This window comes from Phyllostomus discolor, chromosome 3 (genome assembly GCF_004126475.2).
Source record: "Phyllostomus discolor isolate MPI-MPIP mPhyDis1 chromosome 3, mPhyDis1.pri.v3, whole genome shotgun sequence".
In the NCBI taxonomy this organism is placed as follows: Eukaryota; Metazoa; Chordata; class Mammalia; order Chiroptera; family Phyllostomidae; genus Phyllostomus; species Phyllostomus discolor.
The window spans coordinates 126,411,570-126,437,434 of record NC_040905.2 but is presented as its reverse complement, the minus strand read 5'-3'; the positions used below and the strand labels follow the sequence as shown (position 1 = coordinate 126,437,434).

The 25,865-nt window shown below is 44.9% G+C and overlaps 2 protein-coding genes across 6 annotated transcripts in view; one reads left to right on the top strand and one right to left on the bottom strand.

Annotated features, from left to right (window-relative positions):
- Positions 1 to 251: 251 nt before the first annotated feature.
- GPRC5B (G protein-coupled receptor class C group 5 member B) lies at positions 252 to 21,654 on the top strand. 4 transcript variants are annotated; one of them, XM_036021411.1, is made up of 4 exons: positions 252 to 395; positions 9,260 to 10,274; positions 16,754 to 16,866; positions 18,105 to 21,654. In XM_036021411.1, exons 1-4 carry the CDS (start codon positions 270 to 272, stop codon positions 18,147 to 18,149), a joined length of 1,299 nt encoding a protein of 432 aa, XP_035877304.1. In that variant the 5' UTR covers positions 252 to 269; the 3' UTR covers positions 18,150 to 21,654. The 4 variants fall into 4 exon arrangements, with proteins under 4 accessions (XP_035877304.1, XP_035877303.1, XP_035877305.1 ...); XM_036021410.1 differs by having other exon boundaries at positions 252 to 438; positions 9,261 to 10,274; XM_036021412.1 differs by having other exon boundaries at positions 253 to 392; positions 9,261 to 10,274.
- The window catches only part of IQCK (IQ motif containing K), a 195,471-nt gene continuing 190,139 nt past the window's right edge, over positions 20,534 to 25,865 (bottom strand). For both annotated transcript variants that reach the window (XM_036021413.1, XM_028511543.2), the window contains one exon: positions 20,534 to 21,935. In XM_036021413.1, the coding sequence (XP_035877306.1) occupies positions 21,877 to 21,935 (59 nt within the window). In that variant the 3' untranslated portion in view covers positions 20,534 to 21,876. The remainder of the gene's footprint in view (positions 21,936 to 25,865) is intronic.

The following is a 25,865-nucleotide window of genomic DNA, read 5'->3' as shown; positions in this document are numbered from 1 at the left end:
TGGGGACCTGTCTGGACTATTTATGGTGCACTGAGAACGCTGAGGGAGCTTGTCCCCGAATTTGTGACAATGAAGGGGATCCTCCGGGAAAGGACTGAGGCGCTTGTGCTGCTGGGTGAGGGCTATCGGTGGCGGGTTCAGTGTACTGCAGTTAGCAAGGCAGGAGGAAAAGACCCGGTCTCTGAGTCTCAGGGGTGGGACCTGCGGGAGGGGCGGGGCCACGGCTGCTGCATCAGCTCCACCCGGCCAGGGGGCGCTTCGAGCCGTAGATGTTAGGAGGGTCAGGCTTTGAGGCCAGAGCGGGTGCGCACTGGGCGGGGGCCACCACAGCGCAGCAGAGATGTGACACGACGGAGGGCTATTGGAAACATCAGCGCTACCGGACCAAGGAGGTCTCGGTGAGTGCGAGCTATGCTGATGGTGTGGAAAGCGCTGCGGGTACTCTAGAAACTTTTCCCGTGTGGACTTGGATGGATTAGGGGGTCTGCTTCTTGTGCTTTTCTAATTCCCCCAAGGGGTTAGTCTCTTGGGGAAGATGGGGATCCAGATGCAAGGAACCACATTCCGGCGGGAGAGGAGCCCGCAGAGAGCAGGGCTGGGACGAACGGGAAGACTAGGGACCTTTGGCGTGGGGTGGGAGGATAGAGATCCAAGTCTCTGAGGAGAGTCTTCAGGCAACCACAAGTAAAGGGCAGCTGGGAGTAGTATAAGGGAGTCCAGCCTTGCCGGAGTGACTCTTCATGTGAGGGGAGTCTCGGGCAGGTACGGAGGCCGCGTAGCAAGCCCGTAGGGGCTGACCACAGACTTGGCAGACAAAGTGGGGGCACAAGGACATGGCTTTGGGGGTGAACTGCCACACCTGCTGCAGGGGCTGGGGGCCAAGCTCGCAGCCGTCCGTGGTTTCGCACTACGGGACAAGGCGGCGACACTGCAGATGAAAAGAGACTGAGTTGAGACTTGAGGCTGGAGGACCAAAGAGGGGCAGCTGCATACAATGGTGGGGGGGGGCGGGGGGGTGGTGTTGGCATTTCTGTACGTGCCAGGCTGGGGTTAAGGGCTAGTCCTGTGCTACGTTCCCTCTCCTAGGGGTACGCGGGCTCCAATCTCGGAATCCCTTCCACCCGCACCCGCCTTGGCTGGGGGCGGGGAGCTGGTTAATCAACTGAGCAGTGGGGGAACAGACCTTCCCAGTGCAGCTTGGTACATTCCCCAGCCCCTGCTCTGTCACACCCAGGCCCAGCCACCCCATCCCCCACCCCCATCCCCCCTTCAACACACAAACACGAAGACCTTGTCCTTTCGCTAAGGGGGCGGCTCCTTGAAGCTCGGACAAAGGCCTCTGAAGTGTGGCGGGCAGCAGCATCCCTGTTTGGGGCCAGCCCACACGCTGCATTGGCTGCCCAACTGCTCCAGTTTGAGGGGGTAGGGCGCACTTGAGCACGACCAGGAGGAAATGGAGTGTCCTCACAAAGACTAGAGAAGTTAGGATCCGAGAGAACTTGGCAAAAAAGCCTCAGAACTTCAGCCAAGGAGCCTTGATTTAGAAGTTTCCTCAGTGGGTTGCGGGATTTTGGAGGATCCAGACTTTGAGTTGAACCACATGCAGGTGAATGTAAATAGGGTGCAAATCGGTGTCTGTCGGCTGGAAGCCCTCCTCTGGGCCAGTTTTGTTTCTAGACTGAAGTGGACCTTTCTTAGCCGTTCCCTGCTTTAATTCTGAAAAGGGGTCAGCTTAGTTGAGAAGGGAAGAATATAAACGGGAAGAGTTGCCATTTGGGGCACAGCAAGACAGGCAGTCATGTTAGAAACAGAAGCCCAAAATCTTCATTGATTAATTTGTTATTTCAGTAAGTGCGCCAGCTACAGAACTGGGTCTGGGACACTACGGTATATAATATGAACAAACTCCTGCCCTCAGGGCTCTGGGGAGGTTGGCAAACAAACAGTAAACAAGTAAATATGTAGTAGACGTAACTTCCATTTAGGATAAGATCCACCAGGAAAATCAAACAGAATGCTGTAAAGAAAGTGACAAGGGTTTGTGTATATAAGGGAATACTGTTCTAGGGAGTGACATTTTAGTGGAACCCTGTAAGATGAGGGACCCTGCCTCTGGGAGATCTGGGAAGAGAGCACTGAAAATTCAAAGGCTTGGAGGTGGGAATGAAGTTAGAAGAACTGAACAAAAGCCATTGTGGCTGGAGCTCATAGGAGATGCTTGTGTGTGGGAGGCAAGACTGGACTGTAGGGATCAGCCAGACTTCCATCTTTTGGCCCATGGGAAGGAGTTTAGGTTTTATTCTCCTTGGGCCAGTGAACACTTACAGGGTGTTAAGTGGGAAGCTGTGCTATCTGATTTTTAAAAACTCCTCTAACCTTGACAAGAACACAGAAAGCAGCTTCTCTTTCATTCTGCCTCTAGGTATAGCAGGGTGCCAGGAGCCTCCTAGGGTCCTTGTCCAGCTTGCCAGCCTGTGGGGAGACAACTTTGTGCCTGATCAGCCCTGTGAGTGTATTCAATGACTGGCTCCAATTTTAAAATCCACTCCCCACTTCTAAGCAGTTCTTGTCTACTCTAAGAAGCCCCCACCCAGAGCCTAGGGCCCCACAAACACTTCCACACAAAGCTTCCTAAGGATTCTGAGTTAGTCATATTTTCTTGTCAGAACTGCAACCCAAGAGGAACCAACAAGCCCTACTGAGCAGCCAAGGATGCAATTTGCATTTAAATGATTGCTTTTATTTACTGGATCAGAGCTGCTTTGCATATTCATGTGCAAAGAACTGGTGTTGGGGCAACCCTATTTATTGACTCTTGAGGATTATTAAACTCAAAGGCCCCCAGACAGACTGGTGGTCTGGGCAGCATTAGGAAATGAAGATTATAAAATAATGTTGTTTGGAAAACAAGGTAAGATTAGGCTCTATAATGCCAGGAAACCTTTTAACAGTTTAATCCTGCCCAAGCAGAAAAAGCACCAGTGGCACTAAGGGGAGTGGGCTAGGACAGAATGTAATGCTGGGGTGCATGAGGAGGCTGGCTCCACAGCCTCCTCCTAGGCCTCCAGACACGGGTGGGCAAGCCAGGGTGAAGTAGAAATACCTTGAGGTCAGGATTTGGAGAATGGGTTCTAGTACCAATTTGACCTGTAAATTCCAGTAAGCCTCTGGTCAAACTACCTCTCCTCTACATTCATTTTCCCAGTATGACTATGGGAACCACGACTGTCTTTTTAATAAGCAGGAACACTCTACCCTGTGTGCCAGGCACCTTGTTGGATACTTTTTATGTACTTGTCACAGCAGCCTTTTAAAGGCAGCACTGTGGTTATCTTCATTTACAGGCAAAGATACCAGGGTCAGAGAGGTTAAGTAATGTCCAGTGTCACAGAGTTCTGTTTGGTTTCTCTCCCACACCCAAAGAGACTCCTAGGAGTGTTAATTCTGTGCCAGCTATTTTATGGGCACTGAACTAGAGCCCCTCCTCACCTGCTAATTTTTTCTTTCCTTCCCATGTTCCAGTGCCTTCCCCCATCTTTAGAGAAAGTGGGTTTGAGATGCTTCTGATTTGCTGAGCAGTGGGAGGGTACACGGCAGTAGAGGGTGAGTGATCTCCTTCGATCCCTACTGGTAGCAGCCAAAGTGAGGCTCATCAGAATGATGTGTTCCAGAGCAGTTTTGTAGAACTTGCATCTCCTTTCACATACTTGGGTAGGAAGGTAGGGTGGTTGGTTCCCAGAAAATGGCTCATGTCTTGTCTCTGAGTGTCCTGGCTCTGACTCCTCATTGGACACTCAGTTTCAGGGCACCCAGGCTGGGCCTTGGGTCCTCCAGCCCCAGGTTTCCCTTGGGAAAATCACCCTTGCAGTGAGGTTCCCACCAAGGGGAATTTGAGGATTCCCAAGGCAGACCTCCACCAAATATATCTCCCTTCACATCACCTCAGGGACCTCTTTGCTTGGTGTGTCATTGGGGAGGCTGGAAACCAGTGGTGGACAAACACCTGGGTGAACCCCACTTCCAACTCTATCTCCATGGCAACCACCCCTCCTGAAGAAGCAGTCAGGAAAGTTTACACCTCAGACCAGGGAGCATTTGCCAATCTTTTCTATTTATTTAACAGACACTTTATGTAAGTGCTTACCCTATTTAACTACTGTCCTAAACTCTAATTATTTTTTTAATTCTCACAACAGCCCTATTCCATGGGTACTGCTATCATCCCCATTTACAGATGAGGAAACATAGTTATAAAAGGTTAAATCAGTTGCTACCAAGGGGCAGGGTGGGACTTGAAATTGGAAAGTCTCATTCAGAGATCACAGTGCTGGGTGCATCGCTGAAGAAAGGGGCTGGGGAAACCAGCCCTGCGTGTGGCCTTCATGTAGGGAGTACTGCCCTTGCCTACACTCTTTCCAGCCTCTGCTGTCCCAGCTCTCAGATACTACCTGCTGTAGGTGTGGCCCTTCTTCAGGGAGGGAGGGATGAAGGGAGGGAGGGAAGGAAGGAGGAAGAGAGATATAAAGAGAGGAAGAAAGAGAAAAAATGCAGTATATGTAAGAGCATCTGAATGAGTCACATTTCTGGGAACCTGGCTACAGCTAAGGTAATTAGTATGTGAACCGAGTCTTATACATTTGTTCACATTTATTAATTTCTCCTTTTGAGGAGCTGTATGCTTCTATCCCACAAGTTTATTGCTATGTATTCATCCTGTCCCAATCAACTTTCCCTGGTGGCTGACTTGAAACCTCTAATCTGCATTGTTCAGAGTTCTTGGAGAGCTGCTCAGTTGGCCAGTGCAGCAGAATGGGGTTTCCAGAGAGTGGATACCACCTGTATGATCTTAGGTGGGCGTCCTGGCATCCCTGCTACATGTGTCCAAGCTCCCCTAACCTCAGTGTGCCCTAGCATTCTAACAAGTTCCTGGGTGATGCTGCTGCTGTTACCTTTCCAAGGGTGAAACTTTGACTTAAACCTCTCAGATCCTCAGTCCCATTCTCTATAAGATGGGAATGAGAACACCTGCTCTGTTGGTGATGTTAGGGTTGGAAATCATATCTGGCAATTCATTCATTTGGGTCATGAGCCTTGCACATGTGCCAGGCACTGGGGAATCCACACAGAACAAGACACACAAGGGCCTTGGGGTGGTGGTTGGAGAACAGAGTAGTAAAATAAAATAATTGAAAATTGTGGCACATGTGACAAAGATCAAGCATACTTGCACAGAGCCTAATGGAGGTGAGGAGAAACTAATTCAGATAGACTGTCCAGGAAAGGGCTCACCAGGTGAGATTTTTAGAACCCTGATCTGGAGTAATAGCTCAGCAACAAAAGTACAATTGTTTGTCTCTTGGCTCTACTGCTTTCTGGCTGTGTGAACTTGGACAAGCCAGCTGATCTCCCTGTTTTATTTCCTGTAACATGGAGATAGTAAAGGTACTCGTTTCATAGTGTCCTTGTGCAGATTATAAAGGCACTGATATGTGAAGTGTGTAAAAGAGTTTCTGGAGCATAGTTAAGGATGATGAGTTAACGATTATTGTCACTGGCACTATGACAACAATAGAAAACTGCAGATAAATTCTGAACACCCCAGAAACCCTAAATAAGCTGAACCCTGCTTATTTCTGTGAGGCAATATGTAGCCCTCCTCCTGATTATCCTGGACATTGTTCTATAGAGTAAGTGGGGTGGCTGTCACCTTATGGGCATCCTTGGCAGTGATAAAGACTCACCTGAGACAGCTGGACCATACTAAAGTCTCTGACTGCCTAGATATTGTGTACCGAGGACCTCATGGGAAAAGGGGGTCACATGATGTTGAAGGAATAATAGAACTTCTCTGTTGGCAAGTAATACAAACCCAGCTCACACTGGCTTAATCCATAAAAGGGAAGTTAATTGGCTACTAGAACCGCAAATACCAGGATACCTGGCTTCAGGAATAGCTGAATCCAGCCATTTAATATATTAAGACTCTATCATTTGGTCATAGTACAAATGATCCCTTTGGGTCATCTTTATTCTGGAACAGGTTCTTTTCCTATGATGATAAATAGGTCCTCTCCAGTTCCAGGCCTATGTCTTTTTAGCTTAGAAGACTTCTTTCCAGTTAATTCTAGCAAATATCTTAAGACTATGTGCCTGTCCATGAATCAATCAGTGTGACCAAAGGGTGGCATAAATTTTCTGAATGGCCAGGCCTGGGTCAGGTGCTTGGAACTAGGGCTTAATGTGACTTTCCAAGGGAAAATCTGGAGTTCTTTTCAGAAATGGGAGGAATGGGTGCTGGACAACAACTGTCCTGAAAAGAGACCCTCTGGAATGAAAGCAGAAATCAAGGGGGTATCAATTTACTATGTCAGAAAGGAGTGGGAGCCAGGAGTGGGAGACCTGGACCACCAGTGTGCTGTTCAAGCTCAGAAGCTTGGTTGCTATCTTGCTCTCTTCATCATCCCATTGGTTTCTTGGTGGGGTTGGAAGACAAATTAGAAAGGTAGAGGATTTGGGGAAACCAAGTCCTGATTTTTGGCCAGGCCTGGAGAAAGGAGATGTCAAGAATGGAGGCAGCTAAGGAAGGCCAAATTCTTGCAAGGAAAGGACATGAGATGCAGGCCTGGGGCTGAGAGTCCTCTCTGGTTACCTACCATTTTCCCTATCAACTCTGGCATCAAGTGGCCTCAGACTTTCGTAGCCTTGGAACTATTGACATTTAGGGCCAGACAATTCTTTGTTATGGTTGGTGGGGGTGGGGTGCATCTCATGCATTGTAGGGTTTAACAGCATCGCTGTCCTCTACCTAGTAGATATGAGTTGTAGCCCCTTCTTCAGTGTTGAAAACCAAAATGTCCCTAGACATGGCCAAATGTTGCTGGGGGTCAAAATCACCCCTGGTTGGAAACAACTGACCTAGAGGATATGTGGAGAAAAGGTTGGGATTCAAGACTACAGAAGCACATTCCTACTCTTCATCCTCCCAGCCACATTGGTGGTGAGTCTGGCTGCCTTGTGACCTAGAGAGGCTACATGGTATGTGTCCTGTTGTTACTTATTGAAAAGTCTCTTAATTGTGTTCATCATTGATGAGATGTCTGGGGGAACTCAAGTGCAGGGCCCCTCTACTATGTCTGGGGGCAGAATGACATTTAGTTCTGTCATAACCAGTTCTTAAATTTTCATTTCCAGCATGTTTATAAGACCTTGTGATGACCAGCTCTTACTAAGACAATATTTTTCCAAAGGGTGACAGTGGGGATATGCAACCTGAGTTACATTAACAAGCAATTTAACATTTCAAGATATATGTATTTCAATGTGTTGTTTTCTTTCAAGTAAGTTGATTTCAAGGACTCAGTGAGTCAGTTAATTAAATAACTACACAGGAAGTGCATAGACAAAGCCTAAGTAGCTGAGGTAGCACTCCAGTGACCTATGTGGCAGGCCCACAAATAGTGGCTGGATGGTGGGCCAGATCGCCAACATCTAGGGTGCTTCCTCACCCCTAATGTACCTGAGCAGGATCTTGTATTAGAACATCTCTTGCCAGGTGCCATCCCTTGCTAGCCTGCCTTCTGTCATCTATAGGCAAAGGTGACAGTCCCTACAGCACCAAACTTCTCGTCAAAGTCATCAGTAATTTAATCCAGTCAATGGTCTCATGGTCAAGGCAGGATTGGAACTATTCACAGGATCCTCTAAAGGATCAAAGAATGGTGGTCAATACCGCATTTGCTTAGGAAAGCCCTAGGGACCCACTGGCTGGTTATAGGCTCACATATGGGTGGAATAAAAGCAGTGAATTCAATGGAAATGTCTAGAAAATGGGAATAGAGCAAAGCTGTACAAGCCAGGGCTTTCTGGAGATGAAGCTCCCTTCACAAACAAGGAGCAATGATGGTGGGTAGAGGAAGGAGTCCTGGTGACTTTGGTTTTTATTAAGCATCTATTTTGTGCCAGCACTGTGCTAGTGTTTGAGTCTACACCAGTGGTGCTTATCTAGTGATTCTGCCCCCCCAGAGAACATTTGGCAGTGTCTACAGATCTTTTGGGTTGTCACAATTAGGGAAGGTGTGTTGTTTTGGACATCTAGTGGATGGAGGCCAGTGAGGCTGCTAAACATCCTACAGTGCCCAGGACAGCTCTGCCACAGCAAATGATCAGGTGCTAAATGTCAACAGTTTCAAGGCTGAGAAACCCTGTTTATGCTAATGGCAAGACAGACAGCTAGCCATGAAGACAGGAAGAGAGTACAGAAGGGAAGGACAGTAGAAACAAAGTAAACAAGACAAAGATGACAGATGATTAGACTAAGAAATAGAGAAGAGGCTCTGATTAAGAGGAATAGGAGTGTGATCTTGTCCCAAGTCTGAGTGCTTGATGTTAGAGCTAAGACCAGCAGGGGGAGAACCAGAATTCCATGGTAGGGGTCAGGAGCATCAAGCAGAGGGAACCAGTAGGGTGAGGAGACATGGGTTAAGGCTGTCATCATGACTGCTGTGTGGACTCCAGCTTGCATGGGGGCCAGAGAGTGCCAAGGAGCATCCTGCAGCATCCCTAGGAGAGATAACTTGGTATGGAGGAAAAGGGTGGATTCTTGGGAAATCTTTGGAAGGGGGATAAAATGTGTGAAAACTCAGGATGGAATCCAGGAAGACAGTTCATTTTGGGTACACAGTACCACATTTGAAATGCTGGGAATCTTCTAGGGACTGGGTTGTGTGACCTTGGGCTAATATCCTAACCTGAAGGCTTTTTGTCACCAGTGTAAGGACTGAATGTGTTGAGTGCCTGGCCTAGAATGAATCTTGCTAAGTGTTAGCTGTTACCACTGAGAGATTGAAATGGTGATACTTGCCATTGTCCCAGCTCAGTCTTGGCCTGTGACTATCTCTTTAAAGTTTCATTTTACTCCCTTATTTTTGAAGATGTCAGATATGGCCCCAAAATCAAAGAATATGAAAGGGTATTTAGAGAAAATGAGTATCCCTCTCAGCCTCTCCTCCATCCACTAGTGATTCATGGTTGTTTACTGGGCCTGGCCAAGGGTGTATATAGGAGTCAAAATCCATTTACCACCCTATCCCCACTGCCATGATTGGCAGTGCTGCCAAGACAAATGGTGCCTTTTCCTACGTGTCCAAAGGCATTATATGGGCTAGCAGGTTTGAAATGAGGTGGAGGAGAAATGAGGAGAGTGTGTCTTATGATGAACTGATTTTTTTCCCCCAAGTTCTCTGGAATGTTCATGCTGTCAGAGAGAAAGATGAGAACCCACCAAGCGCTTGCCTTCCTCCTGCTCTTCATGATTGCCTCTGGGGCTTCTGAAAACTCCAGCACTTCCCGGGGCTGTGGACTGGACCTCCTCCCTCAGTACGTGTCACTGTGTGACCTGGACACCATCTGGGGCATCGTGGTAGAGGCGGTGGCAGGGGCGGGTGCCCTGATCACACTGCTTTTGATGCTCATCCTCCTGGTGCGGCTACCATTCATCAAGGATAAGGAGAAGAAGGACCCTCTGGGTCTCCACTTCTTATTTCTCCTAGGGACCCTGGGCCTCTTCGGGCTGACCTTCGCCTTCATCATCCGGGAGAATGAGACTATCTGCTCAGTTCGGCGTTTCCTCTGGGGCATTCTCTTTGCACTCTGTTTCTCCTGCCTGCTGAGCCAGGCCTGGCGTGTTCGGAACCTAGTGCGGCAGGGCAGGAGCCCCTCCGGCTGGCATCTGGTGGGTGCGGCGCTGTGCCTGACACTGGTTCAAGTCATCATTGCCGTAGAGTGGCTGGTACTGACTGTGCTGCGTGACTCGAAGCCGGCCTGCGCTTACGAGCCAATGGACTTCACTATGGCCCTCATTTACGACATGGTACTGCTTGTGGGCGCCCTGGGACTGGCCCTTTTCACTCTGTGCGGCAAGTTCAAGAAGTGGAAGCAGAATGGAGCCTGCATCCTCCTCACAGCCTTTTTCTCTGTGCTCATCTGGGTGGCCTGGATGACCATGTACCTCTTTGGCAATTCGGAGCTGCAGCAAGCAGATGCCTGGGATGACCCCACCTTGGCCATCACACTGGTGGCCAGTGGCTGGGTGTTCATCATCTTTCACTCCATTCCTGAAATCCACTGTACTATCCTGCCCTCCCCGCAGGAAAACACCCCTAACTACTTTGACACGTCCCAGCCAAGGATGCAGGAGACGGCCTTTGATGAGGATGTGCAGCTACCGCGAACCTACATGGAGAACAAAGCCTTCTCCATGGATGAACACAATGCAGGTACAGTGGTGGCTGCCTGTTGGGTTAGGTTCTGAGGCCTTTTATCCTAAAAGGACTCTCTTCTTTCCAGTGGTACTAGGTGGCCCAGGGGGCAGTACTGGCAGATCAGAGTTCACAAACACTGACCCCTGTGTGGAAACTGGCCCAGAAATTGGTTTTTATTTAGAATTTTTCCTATAAAGTGCCAACTGGTTTAATATAAAAATCCAAGTTTCTGGCTTCTTTTGAAAAGTTGGATCTAACAATGCATGGCCACCATTCCCAGGTATTCCCAGACAACAACTGTCTGGAGTTGGCTGGAAGGCCCTGCCTCTTACCCCTCACCACATTATAGTTGCCCCTTTAAATGGGAATCCACTTTTTGTTTACTACACTCCCCATCACTCCCTATTTTCCTTGGCCCAACTACTCTAACATGTTAACATTAATTGTCTGGCTCCCAGGAAGTGTTTGCATTTGTAGCCCATGTGCTAGATGCTGAGGGACAATGCTTGTGTCCTCTCCCTTACCTCTGGCACCAAGAGTATATGAATTTGAGCCCTCAAGTCAGATGTCTGGGTTCAGATACTGTGTCTGGCCACTTCCTAGGTATGTGGCTTTGAGTAAATTACTTTACTTTGCTAAGCCCCAGTTTTTCTCATCTGTAAAAAAACAGACAAAATGTCCCTCATGGAGCTGTAGTGAGAAGTAACATGCTGCGTGTAATATACCTAGTGGTTCCCACGGTACCTGGCATGTTGAATGTGCATCTTGGTTTGGTTCTCCTGAAAGTGGGGCCTGACACCAGATGCAGGTGGTTGATTTAGGAGGTCAGTGTGGGGATTATCTCTGAGAGCCCAGAGGGCCCTCAGGGGACATGAGGAGCAGAGGCTAGGAGCTTAGCCACTTTGTGGTGTCCTAGGGGAGGCACTTCTTACTTGGCTCCTCCTGAACAGGTTCCTTTTTGTCTGAGCCCTGTGGGCTCCCCTGGGACTCAATGACAATGGGATTACCTGAAATGGATGTAATTTTTTTCCATTCACTATCTAATTAGTCTGTCACTTTTTCAGTTCTTTGTTACCTCCAGAAAGTTAAGAACTTGATGGTCTGTTTTCCTTGCAGTGAAATGGGGATGTTAGAACTATCCAAGTATTAAGTTCTTCAAAAGTAAGGATAGCTAACCTTTACTGCATGCTTATTATGGACCAAGTACCCTTCTGTGCATTTCAGTGGTTAATCTCATTTGATGCCCTTAATAACCCAAGGAAGTCCATGTTACAGATAGGAAACCAAGGCAGAGCTGAGGTGTGAACCAGGTGGGCTGGCTCCAGAGCCCACATGCTTGACCACTCTGCCACAGAATTACTCTTCTTAAAGCACATTGGTGTCCCTAATCTCACTGATGCATCAGGATGACTCTGTGCATTGAGAAGATGGTGGTTATCAGTCCCATTTTATAGAGCAGGAAACTGAGGCAACTTGTTCAACTCAACACTGTAAGTGTACAACAAAGCAGGGAAGGAGAAAGCTGATTTTCTGGCTCCTGTTACATGCATCCTTTCCTGTGAAAATACATCAAATGTGTCTAATCCGCATAAAATCCAGAGATCAAAGGGAACTGGGATTCAGGTTGGTACTAGCAGTGCCAGGGCTGGCTCAGGGTAGTGGGTTTCCAAAGGTGCCTCTACCCCTGTTTCACACCCTGATATGTACCAATGCCAAGTACTTGTCTTGTAGTACTTTCTTTTCCCTCTCTTTTCCAAAACAAAAATAGCTTTAATATTCCTTCCTGATGTCAAAAGAGCAATAATAACCTTGTAGAAGTTTCAGCAAGAATAACAAAAAGTGCTCAGAATACCCTTGCCCAAAGATAGCTACTGACGACTGTTTGCTCCCATCTTGCCAGACATCTCTACATGAATGCATACATATACAATCTCCTCTCACTCTCTCTCTCTCTCTCTCTCACACACACACACACCCACATACATGGGACTGGCTCTATGACAATCCCATAGAGCCATTCTTAACCTAGCTGCATGTAAGAATTACTTGAGCAGCTTGAAAAAATTACCAGTGCCTGACTCCTTATTCTGAGTAAGTCTCCTTTGGGTTTAGGTATTTTTAAAGCTCTTTAAGTGATTCTAAATGTAAGCAGGTTGAAACCACTGGGTGGTGTGCAATGTGTTTGCTTAAATCAGTATCATGGCTGAGGCCTTTCCAGGTTAGTGACTGCAGAGCTTCAGTGTCCTTATCAAGATGCAGAGCTTTCCATTAGGCACCGTAATTAATTTTCTGATCTTCAGCTGGCAAGTATTCCACTTGTTTCCAGCTTTTTCTTTCATTTAAAAAATTTTTCATTTGCAGTTCACATTCAATATTATATTAGTTTCTGGTGTACAATCCAGTGGTTTGACATTTATATAATTTATGAATTGATCACCCCTGATGATAAGTCCAGTACTCACCTGGCAACATACATAGTTATTACAATATTATTGACTCTATTTGCTACATTGTACATTACATCCCCATGACTATTCTATAACTACTAATCTCTACTCCTTAATCCCTTTCCCTTTTTCACCCAGTCACCCAACACGCTCCCATATGGCAACCATCAGTTTGTTGCAATCAACCTTCTAATCCATTCATCTCTGTGCCATTGATCAGTTAACTCCTTGACGGGAAAAAAAGTCCTAGACTGGACCTAAAGATGAACCAAAGATTCAGCACCTTTAAATCATGATATATACTGCAAGACAGCCCTTCAGAATGGTGGGCTAATTTACTGTCCCCCTTTAATCAATAAAGAGCCTTATTGTCTCTAATTCTTCACCAATCTTGAATCTTCTCAGACTTTTTTAAATAGCCCTAGTTTGCATCATCCCAAATTTGTAATCCACCAAAATTTACATAGGGCCAAACAGGGCAGGCTCCAGCAGTTAGTTCCCTCAGAAAGCTCATAGTGAGGCTAAATTGGCATCCTGGCTAGGCACTGCCCTTGTTCTAGAAGCCCTTGCTTTGCTAGCTGGGGAATGCCTGATCACTCTGTCTTGCCACAGTGAGAATAGCTATTCATCTGTGGTGCTTATCTCAGCCAGCTTACATTTTAATAAACGGCCCCAGCAAGGGCCTTGCTCAGGAGCTTCAGTGGCCCTGTTTTTCTTGCATTTTAACTAGCCAGACTTTCAGGCTCTCTTCCCTTGAAAGTTTGCCCTGACTCTTGAAGAGGTGGGAAGACCATTACCCAGGCTGGCCTATGGCTCAGCCAGGCCCCAGCAGTCTTTCCTTCCTTATTCCCTTCCCCTCAGTGAGACCCCTGATACATATGACTTCACCAGCCTGCTGCTTACTAATAAGAATCAGCAAGGCATGAGGTATGTGAGTAAACGGATTAAAATAGATTGAAGGATGTAACACATCAGATCACATTTTCAAAGGTGTTAACAAGGCACATTAAATGCTCATCTTTCAAAGGAGATGGAAAGAAGAGTTCTTTCTTCTGTTAGGGGATTTGGGCTCTTAGATCTCATTAGGGCCAAGGACTATTTAAACTCTGACCCTTAGCTTCCCAGTGGAAGGCCCTGAGTTGGCTTTGGGGCCAGGGCCAATTTAGCCTCACTTGTAGATTCTAGACAGGGGAAGGCTGGCATGCAACCTATGATCTTTGATTCCTACAGGAGCCCTCATGGGTGAGCCCTGCATGCCTTTCCAAGTGGCCCCGGGTCAAAATGGCTGTTAGCTGGAATTCTTGAAGTTGCAAGTAATGGAAATCTGATTTAAATCAGCTTAAGCAAAGCAAAACAACAGCAACAACAATACTAGGTATCAAGCTTCAGGAATGGTTATATCCAGGAAGCTCAAGATGACAAAATTTGGTCTTTCTCCATCTTCTTAATTCTGTTAGCATCCTGGCAGCCCACAGCTCTAGGCTGCACAGAACATTTCCTAGAATGTTTCAGCAAAAGTCCCAGAGTTAACTCTGATTGACCTGATGGCCCTTCCCTGAACCAATTAGCATGGCTGGGAAGATTTGATGTCCTGATTGGCTAGGTCTAAATCACATGCACACCTGGGGGTGGGGGTGGGGTGGGGAGAAGGCAACTGTAGCCAACACTCAGGGAGCTAGAGTGTGGAAGGGATATTCACACTCTACCAGAGGAGAAGTACAAATAGCCACTATAGAGGCTCATTCTCTGGCCAAGACACCCCACAGCTGGACAGTAGAGTTGAGAATCTGTTGGAGCCAGATTCTCCCAACTACAGCTGGCTGGGTCTCTGCACTGTAAGGAAAGCTGTGCTGTTTGGTCTTCCCTCTCTTCAAGCAGGTCTAGGATAGGAATTGAGACTTGTAAGAGTCCATGGATGGTCTCCTCTGTCCCCTACTGTGTCCCAGCACCCCCTTCTCCACCTTCCAGGAAGGGTATCTCCTTGCTGAGCACATACTTAAGGGGCTGTTGAAGGTTTGGAGATGCTAAAGCAAAAGGGTTTTCATAAGTATGTCTTACACAGGGGTGTCCAACCTACAGCTTGTGGGCTGCATGTGGCCCAGCATGGCTATGAATGCAGCCCAACACAAAAAACCTTATGAGATTTTTGTGTGTATGTGTGATTATGTGTCACAATGTATTTAATGTGTGGTCCAAGACAACTCTTCTTCTTCCAGTGTGGTCCAGAGACACCAAAAGCTTGGACACCCCTGTTGAGAATATGTATTCCCTTCCCAGCCACAGTTTCTGTGGTCCAGTCTGGGCTGAGCTGTCCCTAAGCCACTTAAATTCGAGTTGCTTCTAATTAACTGAGTATGGTGGTTAAAAACATGGTATTTGGAGTCACTATAGTGTGATATTTATGAATATAGATTGTCTGCTTGAGCTCAAATGCTGGTTCTGCCACTTAGCAGCTGTGTGACCTTGGGCAAATTAATCTCTCTGTGCCCCAGGTAAAGTAGATATAATAAAAGTACCTATTGTGCTATGAAAATGAAATGTTAATATGTATGTTAATATGCATATGTATGCATGCATACATATGCCTATTATATATATTATATATTCATATGCATATTATATATAATATAATATATATATAATATATATACATATTCTCTCAGTGCCTGGGTCCTGTTTGGCAATCTGTGAAGGTTAACTATATTAGCAAGGTGATTTTGATCCCTGCTCCAAGGAATTTGTGAAAATCCCAAGCTCTCTTGCTACTTTTTAGTCAGAAAGATGACTTCCTTTAGGGAAGACTTTTAAGAGAGGCTTTTCTTAAAAGCAAGATTAGTGCCTTCAGTGAAAACGAAGATAATGAAGATGCCATTGCATAATTGAGATGGACTTTTTTCTTGATTTTTAAATAGTACTTTCTCCACTATTTTTAATAGACTTTTTTAAAGAGCAGTTTTAGGTTTATAGAAAAATTGAGTATAGGGAGTTGTCACAAGCCCCTCCCATGGTTTTTCTGTTATTAACAACTTGTATTTGTTACATTAGTGTTGCAGTTAGTGAATCAATATTGATGCATCATTATCAACCAAAGCCCCTAACGTACATTTTATAGAGCACTCTGCACAGTTCTGTGGGTTTGGACAAATGCATAATATCATGTATCTACCATTATAGTTATGCAGAATAGTTTCACTGTTTAAAATTGCCCTGCATTACACCAATTCATCACCACCCCTCAACCCCTAGCAATCATTAATCATTTACTGTCTCTCTAGTTTTGCCTTTTCCAGAATATTATAATGGGAATCATATGGTATGTAGGTTTTACAGACTTGCTTCTTTCACTTAGCCACATGCATTTAAGTTTTCGTCATGTCTTTTGGTGTAATTAGGTTTATCTTAAAAAAAAAAGAGGAAAGTATAAAAAGGGGGACCTATAAATAAAGTACACAACAAATGAAACCCAGTTTACCTACCTTTCAGAGGTAAAAGGTGCCTGTATGTTTTTCTCGCTTTGTTTCAGACCTCCCTTTTTTTTCTATTCAGAAAGAACCCTACTGGTTGGAGTACTTCCACATCACTTTCCCATGAAGTGTACTTTGATGTCCATGTTCTTTCCTATGTCTGTGTGTATCCAGAAATAGTGAACAGCATTGAACGGTGTGATGTTGAACTTGACATGAATGGTATCCTGTAGTGAGGAGGTCTTTTGTCAGAGGAGAGCTTCTGGGGAATGCAGAGGTGCTTCCTTCTTTGTTACCTGTGGCCTGCAGGAGCTGGGGAGAGAGGAGCAGAGGCCCAGCCCTCTCCACCTCCAGCAGGCTGCAGCCTGGATTCTACAGACTTCCCAACTCCACTGAGATGGGGTAGGCTCCAAGAGAGGCAGAGAACAAAGTCCCTTTGTTACTTTTGTTTGGAATCAGGCTTGTGACATAGGGGAGGAGAGAGGGGGAAATGTGTGCCCAGAGCATGGTATTGATACAGGGGAAGAAAACAAAGTTGTCTTTTTGTGTGTGTGTGTGTGTTGCTTTTCCCTCCCTCCCTCAGCTCTCCGGACAGCAGGATTTCGCAATGGCAGTTTAGGAAACAGACCCAGTGCTCCGTTTAGAAGCAATGTGTATCAGCCAACTGAGATGGCGGTTGTGCTCAATGGAGGGACTGTAAGTATTAAGCAGTGATGTTTTGTCAGAAAGCCTATGAAAGGTCAGTGTGTGTGGGTAGGGAGCAGCTTCAACAGGGACACACTGCTCTGCAGAGGCTGTTGACAGGCCTGCAGAGACAGTGGCTTAAGTAGACACCTTGTAGCTAGAATGCATGCAAGGCTTCCACTTTTCTTTTACACCTTTCTCCATGCATGGAAGATCCACCTGTACTTAGTGTATGACCTGTAGATTCATTTGGAAGGGTCAGCACTTTTGGGCTCTTTTACCCAGTGAATTCTCTGGCTTCATTATAGACAGTATCCTCCACTCTGCCTGGGAGGTGACTTTCAGGAAAAGCTCAGAATTATGAATCTCTGGCCGATTTGCTGGCATCCAACCTAGTTTAGGGCCCCCTTTTAGTCCTCCCTCTATCTCTGTGCCCCAGCTGGGTACCAGGTTGCCCCGCTCCCACTCCCTAAGAATTGTCTTGAGAAATTGAAATAATTGTCATTTGTCTCCCATGTGCACAAAAGCAGGTTTACTAGCTGACGCCAAACAGACATCAGCAGAATTGTCACTGTTTGTGTTTTGCCTGTGAGAATGACATCAATTTGCTTCTCCAGCAATCCAAAGATGCACTCTTATCCCCACATTTAATTTCTAACCATTGCTGTGTGCTACTTTCTGACAATGCATGGACCAGTTTACACGTGTAAATTGGATTTCCATTTTTTCTGTTATATGCCCATTACTCTGCCTGAGCTTCTTTCATTTTTGATGTAAGCCAGAAACAGTCTATGATCTCTAGAGGGAACTTGGGTTTTCCTAGCCTTGTGAATTCTGTGTTAGGCATTGATTTCCATGGGTATAGAACGGATTCAAAGGCAAAAATACTCACAAATTTGCATTCTGAAGCTCCCCTGCAATCCATTGGACTGATTCATCATTGAGTGCCAAGATAGGCCTAACTCAAGGCATTTACCCACCTGTGTTATAATTATGGTTAGAAAGTGGCCCCATTAGTCACTCTTAAGCCCTCCTGATACCTTGAAGACATGAAAACACCCTGAACTTAGAAAGTAAAGTGGGTTTCTAACTAAGAATGTCGTGACATAATACATAGTGGCTGCTGCTTCTCTTGGGAACTCTAGTCCCTGAAATAGCCAGGTACTGATCTTTGGCACATTGTTAACGTGTTGGTTCTGATACTGACTTTGTACAGCACAGAGTTCTTAGAGTGTTATCCTTGTTTCCAGATCCCAACTGCTCCACCAAGTTACACTGGAAGACACTTCTGGTAAAAGACAAAGTTCCAGAGAACTCTTACCAATTTTATTCCCTGGATATGTCTTTCTTGAGGGAAAAATCAGTAATTGTAGCCGAATAAGGCTGCCTTGCAGTCAGATTTGGAAATCCTAGACAAGGTGATTTTGTGTAAATGTGAACACTGCTGAACTGAAAAGCTAACACCGACTGTCCTCCCTGCCTGCCCCCCACCCCAATACCCAACCAACCTCAATCCCTACAAACTAAAGCAAAGCTAATTGCAAATAGTATTAGGCTCACTCAAATATATGGCCAAGAAGACTGTTTCATCCTTGGAGGGTAGAATAGAACCAAGTTCACAGCCAGTGTGCCAGCATCACCCTTCCTCAACCCCTGGTGGCCTCTTGGAGGTTTCATTGAGGAAGACCAATGGGGGTTTTCCCACCATCCTGCACATTTCAGGGGGTGTCAGGAGCAGTTCAGGAGGTTGTGAGTATGATTCCAAGGAGAGGCCTAATCAAATCATGGGGCAAGCCTTACAACCAATAGTGGTGGAGGTACACTATCATGTGCCAAAGAGGAGATGTTGCCTGTGAGTTGGTGTCCTTCACATTTAGAAACTGGTGACCCCTCTGGACCAAAGCAAGACACTTCCCTCCCTCATGTTACTAAGCAACACTCTGGCTTGAGGCAGCAGTGTCTTTTTCCTTTGATCATTTCTCCCTCTTAAGGCCCTTACCAGTGCTCTTCCAAGCCCTCTCCCAGTTTTATCCCCATTCATTTCAAAGGCTTAAATGAGGTCACCAGCTTAAAACTCCTGGGTTGGCAGACTGGAAGGCAGGCACCATAGCACATTTTCTCAGATAGTGTCACATGGCACGGTATTCCAGGGGTGGCCTCTGGGATGATGACCCTGCTCCTAATGTGCAGTGAGTTCTTGGGCTTTTACATTGATGTAGTGAAAGTTCCAGGGTGGAGTGGACCATCTGGGGCTTTCTTGCTGCTTTTGGAAGGAGTGGTGTACATTTTAACTTGGTGTTCTGGAAGTTCCATGAAAATGGTTTGACTCTTCAAGCTCATTGTTTCTGTCATGGCTTCCATTTGTTCTTAACAAGTCATTCCTTGGTTCTTTGGCATTTCAAACTACTTGGCCATTCAAAGCACCATATTTTCTGCACTGTTTGGCCAGCATAATCACTAATGATTCAAAGCAAAGTCTTAACTTGAAAGCATGGAATGTCTATGTGAGGTTAGATCCTTTTGCCTACATTCTAATATTACTTTTTTTTCTATAAAACAACCCATAAGCCTTTAACCTTTTAAAGAAAATGAAAAAGTTTAGCGTTTGGTGAGGGCAAACTGACCTCTGCATAAGCCAATGTGTCTGAGCTGTTTTAATAAACCTTCTGATTATTCTTGAGGACCTAGTCTCTTCTGTGTCCTGTCCTTGCTTTCCCTCCTCCCATCCTTTCAGACCACTGGGGTAAACAAGACCAATCCGACCATCCCCTGTGAGAGGCACTCCTTTGGGGTTTCTGTCCTGCTAGTGCATTTCTCATCACCACACATGGGAAAGGAAAGCATGGAAATAGAATGCCCCCAGCCCTTATCTCTGGAAACTGCCTCCCCTGCCTAAAGCATGTGCTTGCTTCTATAGAATCAGACTCCAGTCATTTGTGAGAGGATCATCATTGGGTGGACTGAGAACTTGGGGTGGGAGTGGAGGTGGTTGCATGCACACCAAGAATTGTCAAAATACATAATTCTTTGAACACCTGGGTCCAGGTCTGTGAAAACCAACTGCATTGCACATTCTTGTGCCAGGAAATGGTCGCTCACCCCCGAATCCTGGAGTCATTCAGAGCTTCCTGATCCCATCTGTGACTCATTCTGCAGGAGCCCCTTGCAGAAGGGAGTAACTCACATAGGTATTTTCTAAGTTTTTGGTGGTCCAGGCATGTAAGATAGCTCAGCATAAATCACTGAGTGTAATGTAGTGTTTTACCACCATAAAAATGGAACCAGTTTTGAGCCATGGAGAACCTTCTCTAATGAGATCTTTTTTCTTTTCTTTTAAACTTCTGCTATGTTATTGTGCTCTGGGTTTTGTTTTATTTTGGCCCTAAGATCGAGAGTAGGCTGAATGTCCTCAACAATGGGGGCAGAGATGGGGAATAAGGGGAGAGTGCAGAGAACTGTTATTTTTTAATGATTATACCTGCAGGGTACAAAGAGACATCATGGCCAAGAGACTGTGGCAGCCAATTTCTTCCGTGGAACAAAGTGTAAATGCAAAATTAAATGGCATCTTTTGTTTAGGATCTGTTTATGTAAAGGAGACTTGTTGGGTAAGATGACCTGAAAGGGGAGCATCTGTGATAAAAATACCTAATTATAAGCACAAATCTTTCCATGTGCAATTATTAAAGTTACCTTGGGACTGTAACAGCCACTCTTGTCTCCCTTTTAATAGAAAATGGTCATTGTGGGCTGGATTTCTCCACTGGAGATGGAGGAGCTGGTGAAGGAATTGGCTTGGAGAAATGACTGACAAACTGGGACTCCAGGGTTTTGCATTCTGTGTTGAAAGCTGGGATCCAGTGCTTGTAGCACAGTTTCCATCAGAGCCCAATGAACACACATAGATGTAGGATGGTCTTCTAGGTTGGCCAATGCTGAGCTGAACCCCAATCTGAAAGGGAGCATTGTGGCTTTTATAATCCAATCATGCAATGATTATACCAGTTTATAGGAGTTCTCAACAGGTGCTTTTATGAATTCATAAAGAGCTATGGCTCATTTTTGATAGGTTATATGTATTTATTAAATGTATTAATGTGTTTTATAATGTACCTTCACCCTCCCCTGGTTGACTTATAAGAAAAAATCATTAAAGAAATTTCAAGACAATCAATGCGTACTATACATGATTGTATATAAATATTACAAATTAAAAAGGCTTTAAAGCATGAGCACATGGATTTTATTTTCAAAATGATGTTCTTAACACAAAACTAAAGGCTTCACTATTTCCTTAAGATGTGTGGTAGCTTGTCAAAACAACCCAATACAACCACTAGGCTTTTGGATCTGCCCAGAGACTAAGGCTGTGGTTCTTTGAATGGGAAAATCCTGGTTAACAGCAAACCACAGAACAAATGATGGTAATAATTCAACTTGCCCATAAAACGAGGACCTTCCTATATTTTGGAGCCTACACAACAAAAATCCTTTGTTATTGTTGTCCAGGTTTAAGTGTTACATCTTGGTGGGTGAATTGTAAAAGTTAAGGGCCAGTTGCCTTTTGAAATGATCACAAGCGATAATCTTTTTTATGAAGAGTATGCACCAGATAAACTTCAGAGGTTTTGGGGCTTAAATTTAAATTTAGCTCTTCACAAAGGTGACTAAAAGTGGGAAACTAGTAACTAGGACACTTTATCGCTGGAACTAGAGTTTATGGTTCATTTTCATGGACGTTGGTATAGAAGAAAACTCCTGAAGCACCGGAGCAATATATGGATGAAAAATTAAAATTTAGGGATAAGGCAGAAAGTTAAAACTAGTGTATTCTTACCAGTAAAGTAAGAACTACTTGTACTAAAGATGTGCGCAATAAATACTGTCTTATGTGGGGAAGATTCTGTATTCACATGTACCAAATCTAGTCATTAAAAAACTAACAATAAAGGAAGCAGAATTTTGGCTTTCTCCTTGAATGGGGTCATTGGTGCTCAAAAGGGAAGATACCAACAGTGGTGGTTAAGGTGCTGGAGTTGCAAGTACACTCTCCTCTTCCTCTTCCTCCATTTTGTATTTTACTGCAAAGAAACAAAAAAGAAAGTTAGGATTGATTTACTTACCTAGATAGGCTTGTCATTTGGAAATCAAGCACTTTGATATGTGAAGGCCAGTTGTACCAAAACCCACCAAACTACTATGGTCATGGCCCCATGAACCTTTAGAGAAGGACATAGGGCCTCTGTGCTACAAGGGCAACACCTGGAGTTTTCAAACTCTTCTCATAATGTTCATGGCCATTCTTAGTTTGGTTCGGAAGAAGGTCAGAGTGTGTTTTGCAGGTAGGCAGAACTGAAGAAAACTCCTGTCACCACTCACCCTGTTCCTCCAACCCACCCAAAATTAAAAACTCAGGATAGCACTGGGGTCAATACAAGGTCAGAAGAGAACTTTTTCTAGCCTTTGATGGTCTGGATAAGAAATTGATTCTGGTGATTTTCTGAGTCAGCCAAACAGTAAAATTAACTAAACACAGCATGGCACAATTTGTAAGGAAAATTGTCCCAAAAGGTAATAGCCTCTCCCCCCACAATATGGAAACCCAGCCTCCAGGGTGGGAGGAAGTTTCTTTAGAAAGACCCTCTTTTCTTTAATGTTTTTGCTTCTAGTGTCCAGGTGTCTGCCCAGATGTTAGTGCCTGAAGGGTTATTCTAAGCAAGGTCATGGCTCTGTTTTTTTGTTTTGTTTTGTTTTTGTTTTTGTTTTTGTTTTTGTGGAGAGCAAGGTTTGAGCAGAAAGAATATGGTTTCTACCATGTAGAGCAAAGGTTTCAGCCAAACCTGGTCTCCTGGTCCTGATCCTGACCTCCCAGTGACTAAGGGCACACTGGCCAGATCCAAGCCCAGAGTGAGATGTGGATGTCACATGCAGTGTGGCTACTTCCTGATGGAAGTGGGCTGAAGGATTTTAGCACCACAGTCTATGCCAGCAGTTTCAAAATCGGGCTACACAGACTGCCCCTGGGTTCTTGGACATGGTTATTCAAATAAAGTCAATTTCCAAATCTTCAGCATCCATACGTGCACCTGTAATTTCAGGGTTTGTAGTTGTCCCCTTCCCTAACTCCTCATTCTGGCAGTGCCCAGTGTTTAAAAATTCCCAAGGTGCCAAATAAGAAATTTGAACTGGCATCCCCCAGAGTCTCCTCTGTTTAATAAATTCTCAAAATTTATAATGTACTTATTTAGCTACCAATAATTGCATTAATAACTCAAACCAGAAAAATACTTTTAATACTTGGAGCCTGTGGTCATAGGAATACTAAAAAAAAATTTCAATGTATATACTTTTTTGTGCCACATATATGGGTAATCACAATGAAGACCCTATTGATTATGACAGTTAATGATTCTTCTAGACCAGATGCATCGCACCACAATTGGTGCCCTCCCAAATCCTGGTTGATCATGATGTCATTTGATGTGCTGTGAATACTTAGCAACTAATTGAGGGTGGCAGAGTCCTGATTTGCCAATTTCCAGCCACTAACCTAACAATGTAATACAGAGCTGGGAAGAGGCACACACGACTGGATACAGCAGCTCAGCACAGCTGCTCTGGTCCCACCCAGCAGTGTGCAGGGTCACCACGGGTGCAAGGTGGTTTTCTAGCTGGGGTTGAGGGAAGCAGTAATTTATGCATCACTGGGAACCTTTTAGAAATGCAAATCCAGAGGCCCTGTCCAAGACTCACAGAATCAGAAGCTGCCAGTGGAGCCCAGCTATGAGTTTAACAAACATTCCAGGTGATTCTGACATGGGTGCTAGTTAAAGTTTGAGATTTCTGACTACTAGTTCTCTACCTTGTGGCTGCATTTAACAATCACCTGGGCAACTTCTGAAGCCTAATGGTGCCTGGTTCTTACCCACAACATTCTAATGTAATGGGTCTGGGGCCCTGGGCATCAGTATTTATTCAAATCTCCCATGTGTTGCTAACTTCAGCCAGGGTTGAGAAATCCAAGCCTTGGTTGGAGTCCCTTTAAAAAAATATGACCCTAAAGACTCAGAGACCCTGGCTGGTGTAGCTCAGTGGATTGAGCATGGGCCTGTGAACCAAAGGATCATGGTTCGATTCCTAGTCAGGGCATATGCTTGGGTTTCAGGGCATGTCCCCAAGTAGGGGGCATACAAGAGGCAACCACACATTGATGTTTCTCTCTCTCTCTTTCTCTCCCCCCTTTCCCTCTCTCTAAAAATAAATAAATAAACACTTTTTAAAAAAGACTCAGAGCAGTCGAGAGTAATATCAGTGTTTGAAAATTGAAGCCATTTGAATGACTCTCTGGACTACAATCAGCATACAGACATTCAAGACAACTAGTGTGGAGGGAAGGAAGGATTGGTTTCTGGGAGAAATTTTCTGCTCTTGGGTTTTATAGTTCCTCAACTCTACCTGAAGGAAGAATTCACGTGAATGTCTTTCTCCTAGTATTTTAACCAATTCCTGTCCATATCTTGATAACTTCTCTTACCAACCCCTATACTCTGACCCTGCCTTGGAAGAGCCCTTATCTCTTTCAGATCACTACACAAAAATCTTGAGGAAGGAGAATAGAAAGGAGAACTAGGGACTCTCTTTCAAACTGTAGAATCAAGATACTATTTAGAGTTGATGGATTGGAAATAAGGATGGATGTGGAACCTGATGATGTACTCACCTGGGAGGCTTTGAACCCTCCCAATGCCCCGTCCCACCCTAGCTAATCAAGTTAGAATCTCTGAGGTTAAGGACTATACATTGGTCAACCATGCTGGAAAACTGCCACTATCAAGTGAAACCAAGTATGCGTGCTCCCTGCAATGAAGATTCTACTCTTGTAATCTGTCCCCCGGAGAAACCTGTGCACACATATATTGGGAAATGTGAATTAGGATGTTCATGAAGGCAGAAAATGGAAAACAAATGGTTCATCAACGGCTAACTGGGTAAATAAATCTTGTTCTACTTGAACAGTGTGCACACAGCAGTGGATGTGAATGAACCACAGTGATACATGTCAGTTTACATTAGTTTACCAAGGTGAAAGGAACAATACAAAGCACAGAATGGTACCTACTGTGTGGTTCTATTTGTAGCAGATCCAATCTGTGAGGGATGCACCTAAAGAAGAAAAGAACTCTAAAGAAAAGCAAAGAACCATTATCAACAAAGTTAGGGTAAGAGACTTCAAGGGGGAGAGGGCAGCTTTAAAAGTGATGACAGCACTCTAATCCCTAGCTAGAATGATGGTCATGTGAGGGCTTTATAGCTATATGTTTCATAGTCACTATTGTATGTATATTTAAAAGCTCCCCCCCAAAAGATTTAAAAAGTAAATATGGTAGTATACTAGAAATTACAAAGTCAACCAATAAAGGAGTGAAAAAGAACAATTTAACTGCTTTGGGGGAGGGTGAGGATGGATGTAAGTGAGCTACTTAATCCTTGTCTGTCACAGGAAGAAATCAGTAGATAATGCTATCTTTCAGATATACAGAAGTGACCACACAGAGATACAGCTAAGAGTTCAAAGTGATTGTCATAGAAGAGGCCACACAAAGATGATGCTCATTCTGTCCTTCTGTTCTACCCTACATATCTTTCCAACCCTAGGAATCATGTGCAGGGATTACTTTGCTAAAAATTTAGAAAAATGATGAAGTCTCTCAGTGGTTTTCCTCCTGGTCCTGGAAGAACAGAGTCCTGCACAGGTAGGTGTTCTATAAAAGGAGGGAACAGGGGAGGAGGCAGCAGGCAGGATGACTTAATGAAAAAGCTCAAGTTCCACACTCGTGGCTCATTTGTCATGTGGGCTGTAAATAGTTTTCTAACTTCATCCAGACAACATTCTCTCATTGGGCTAATGGAGAACACTTGTCATATAATAAATAAAAAAGCATGGGTGATCCCCCCGGCCAAAACAGAAAGAAAGAACCCAGTCTCCACTTTTAGCTTAGATACATCACTGT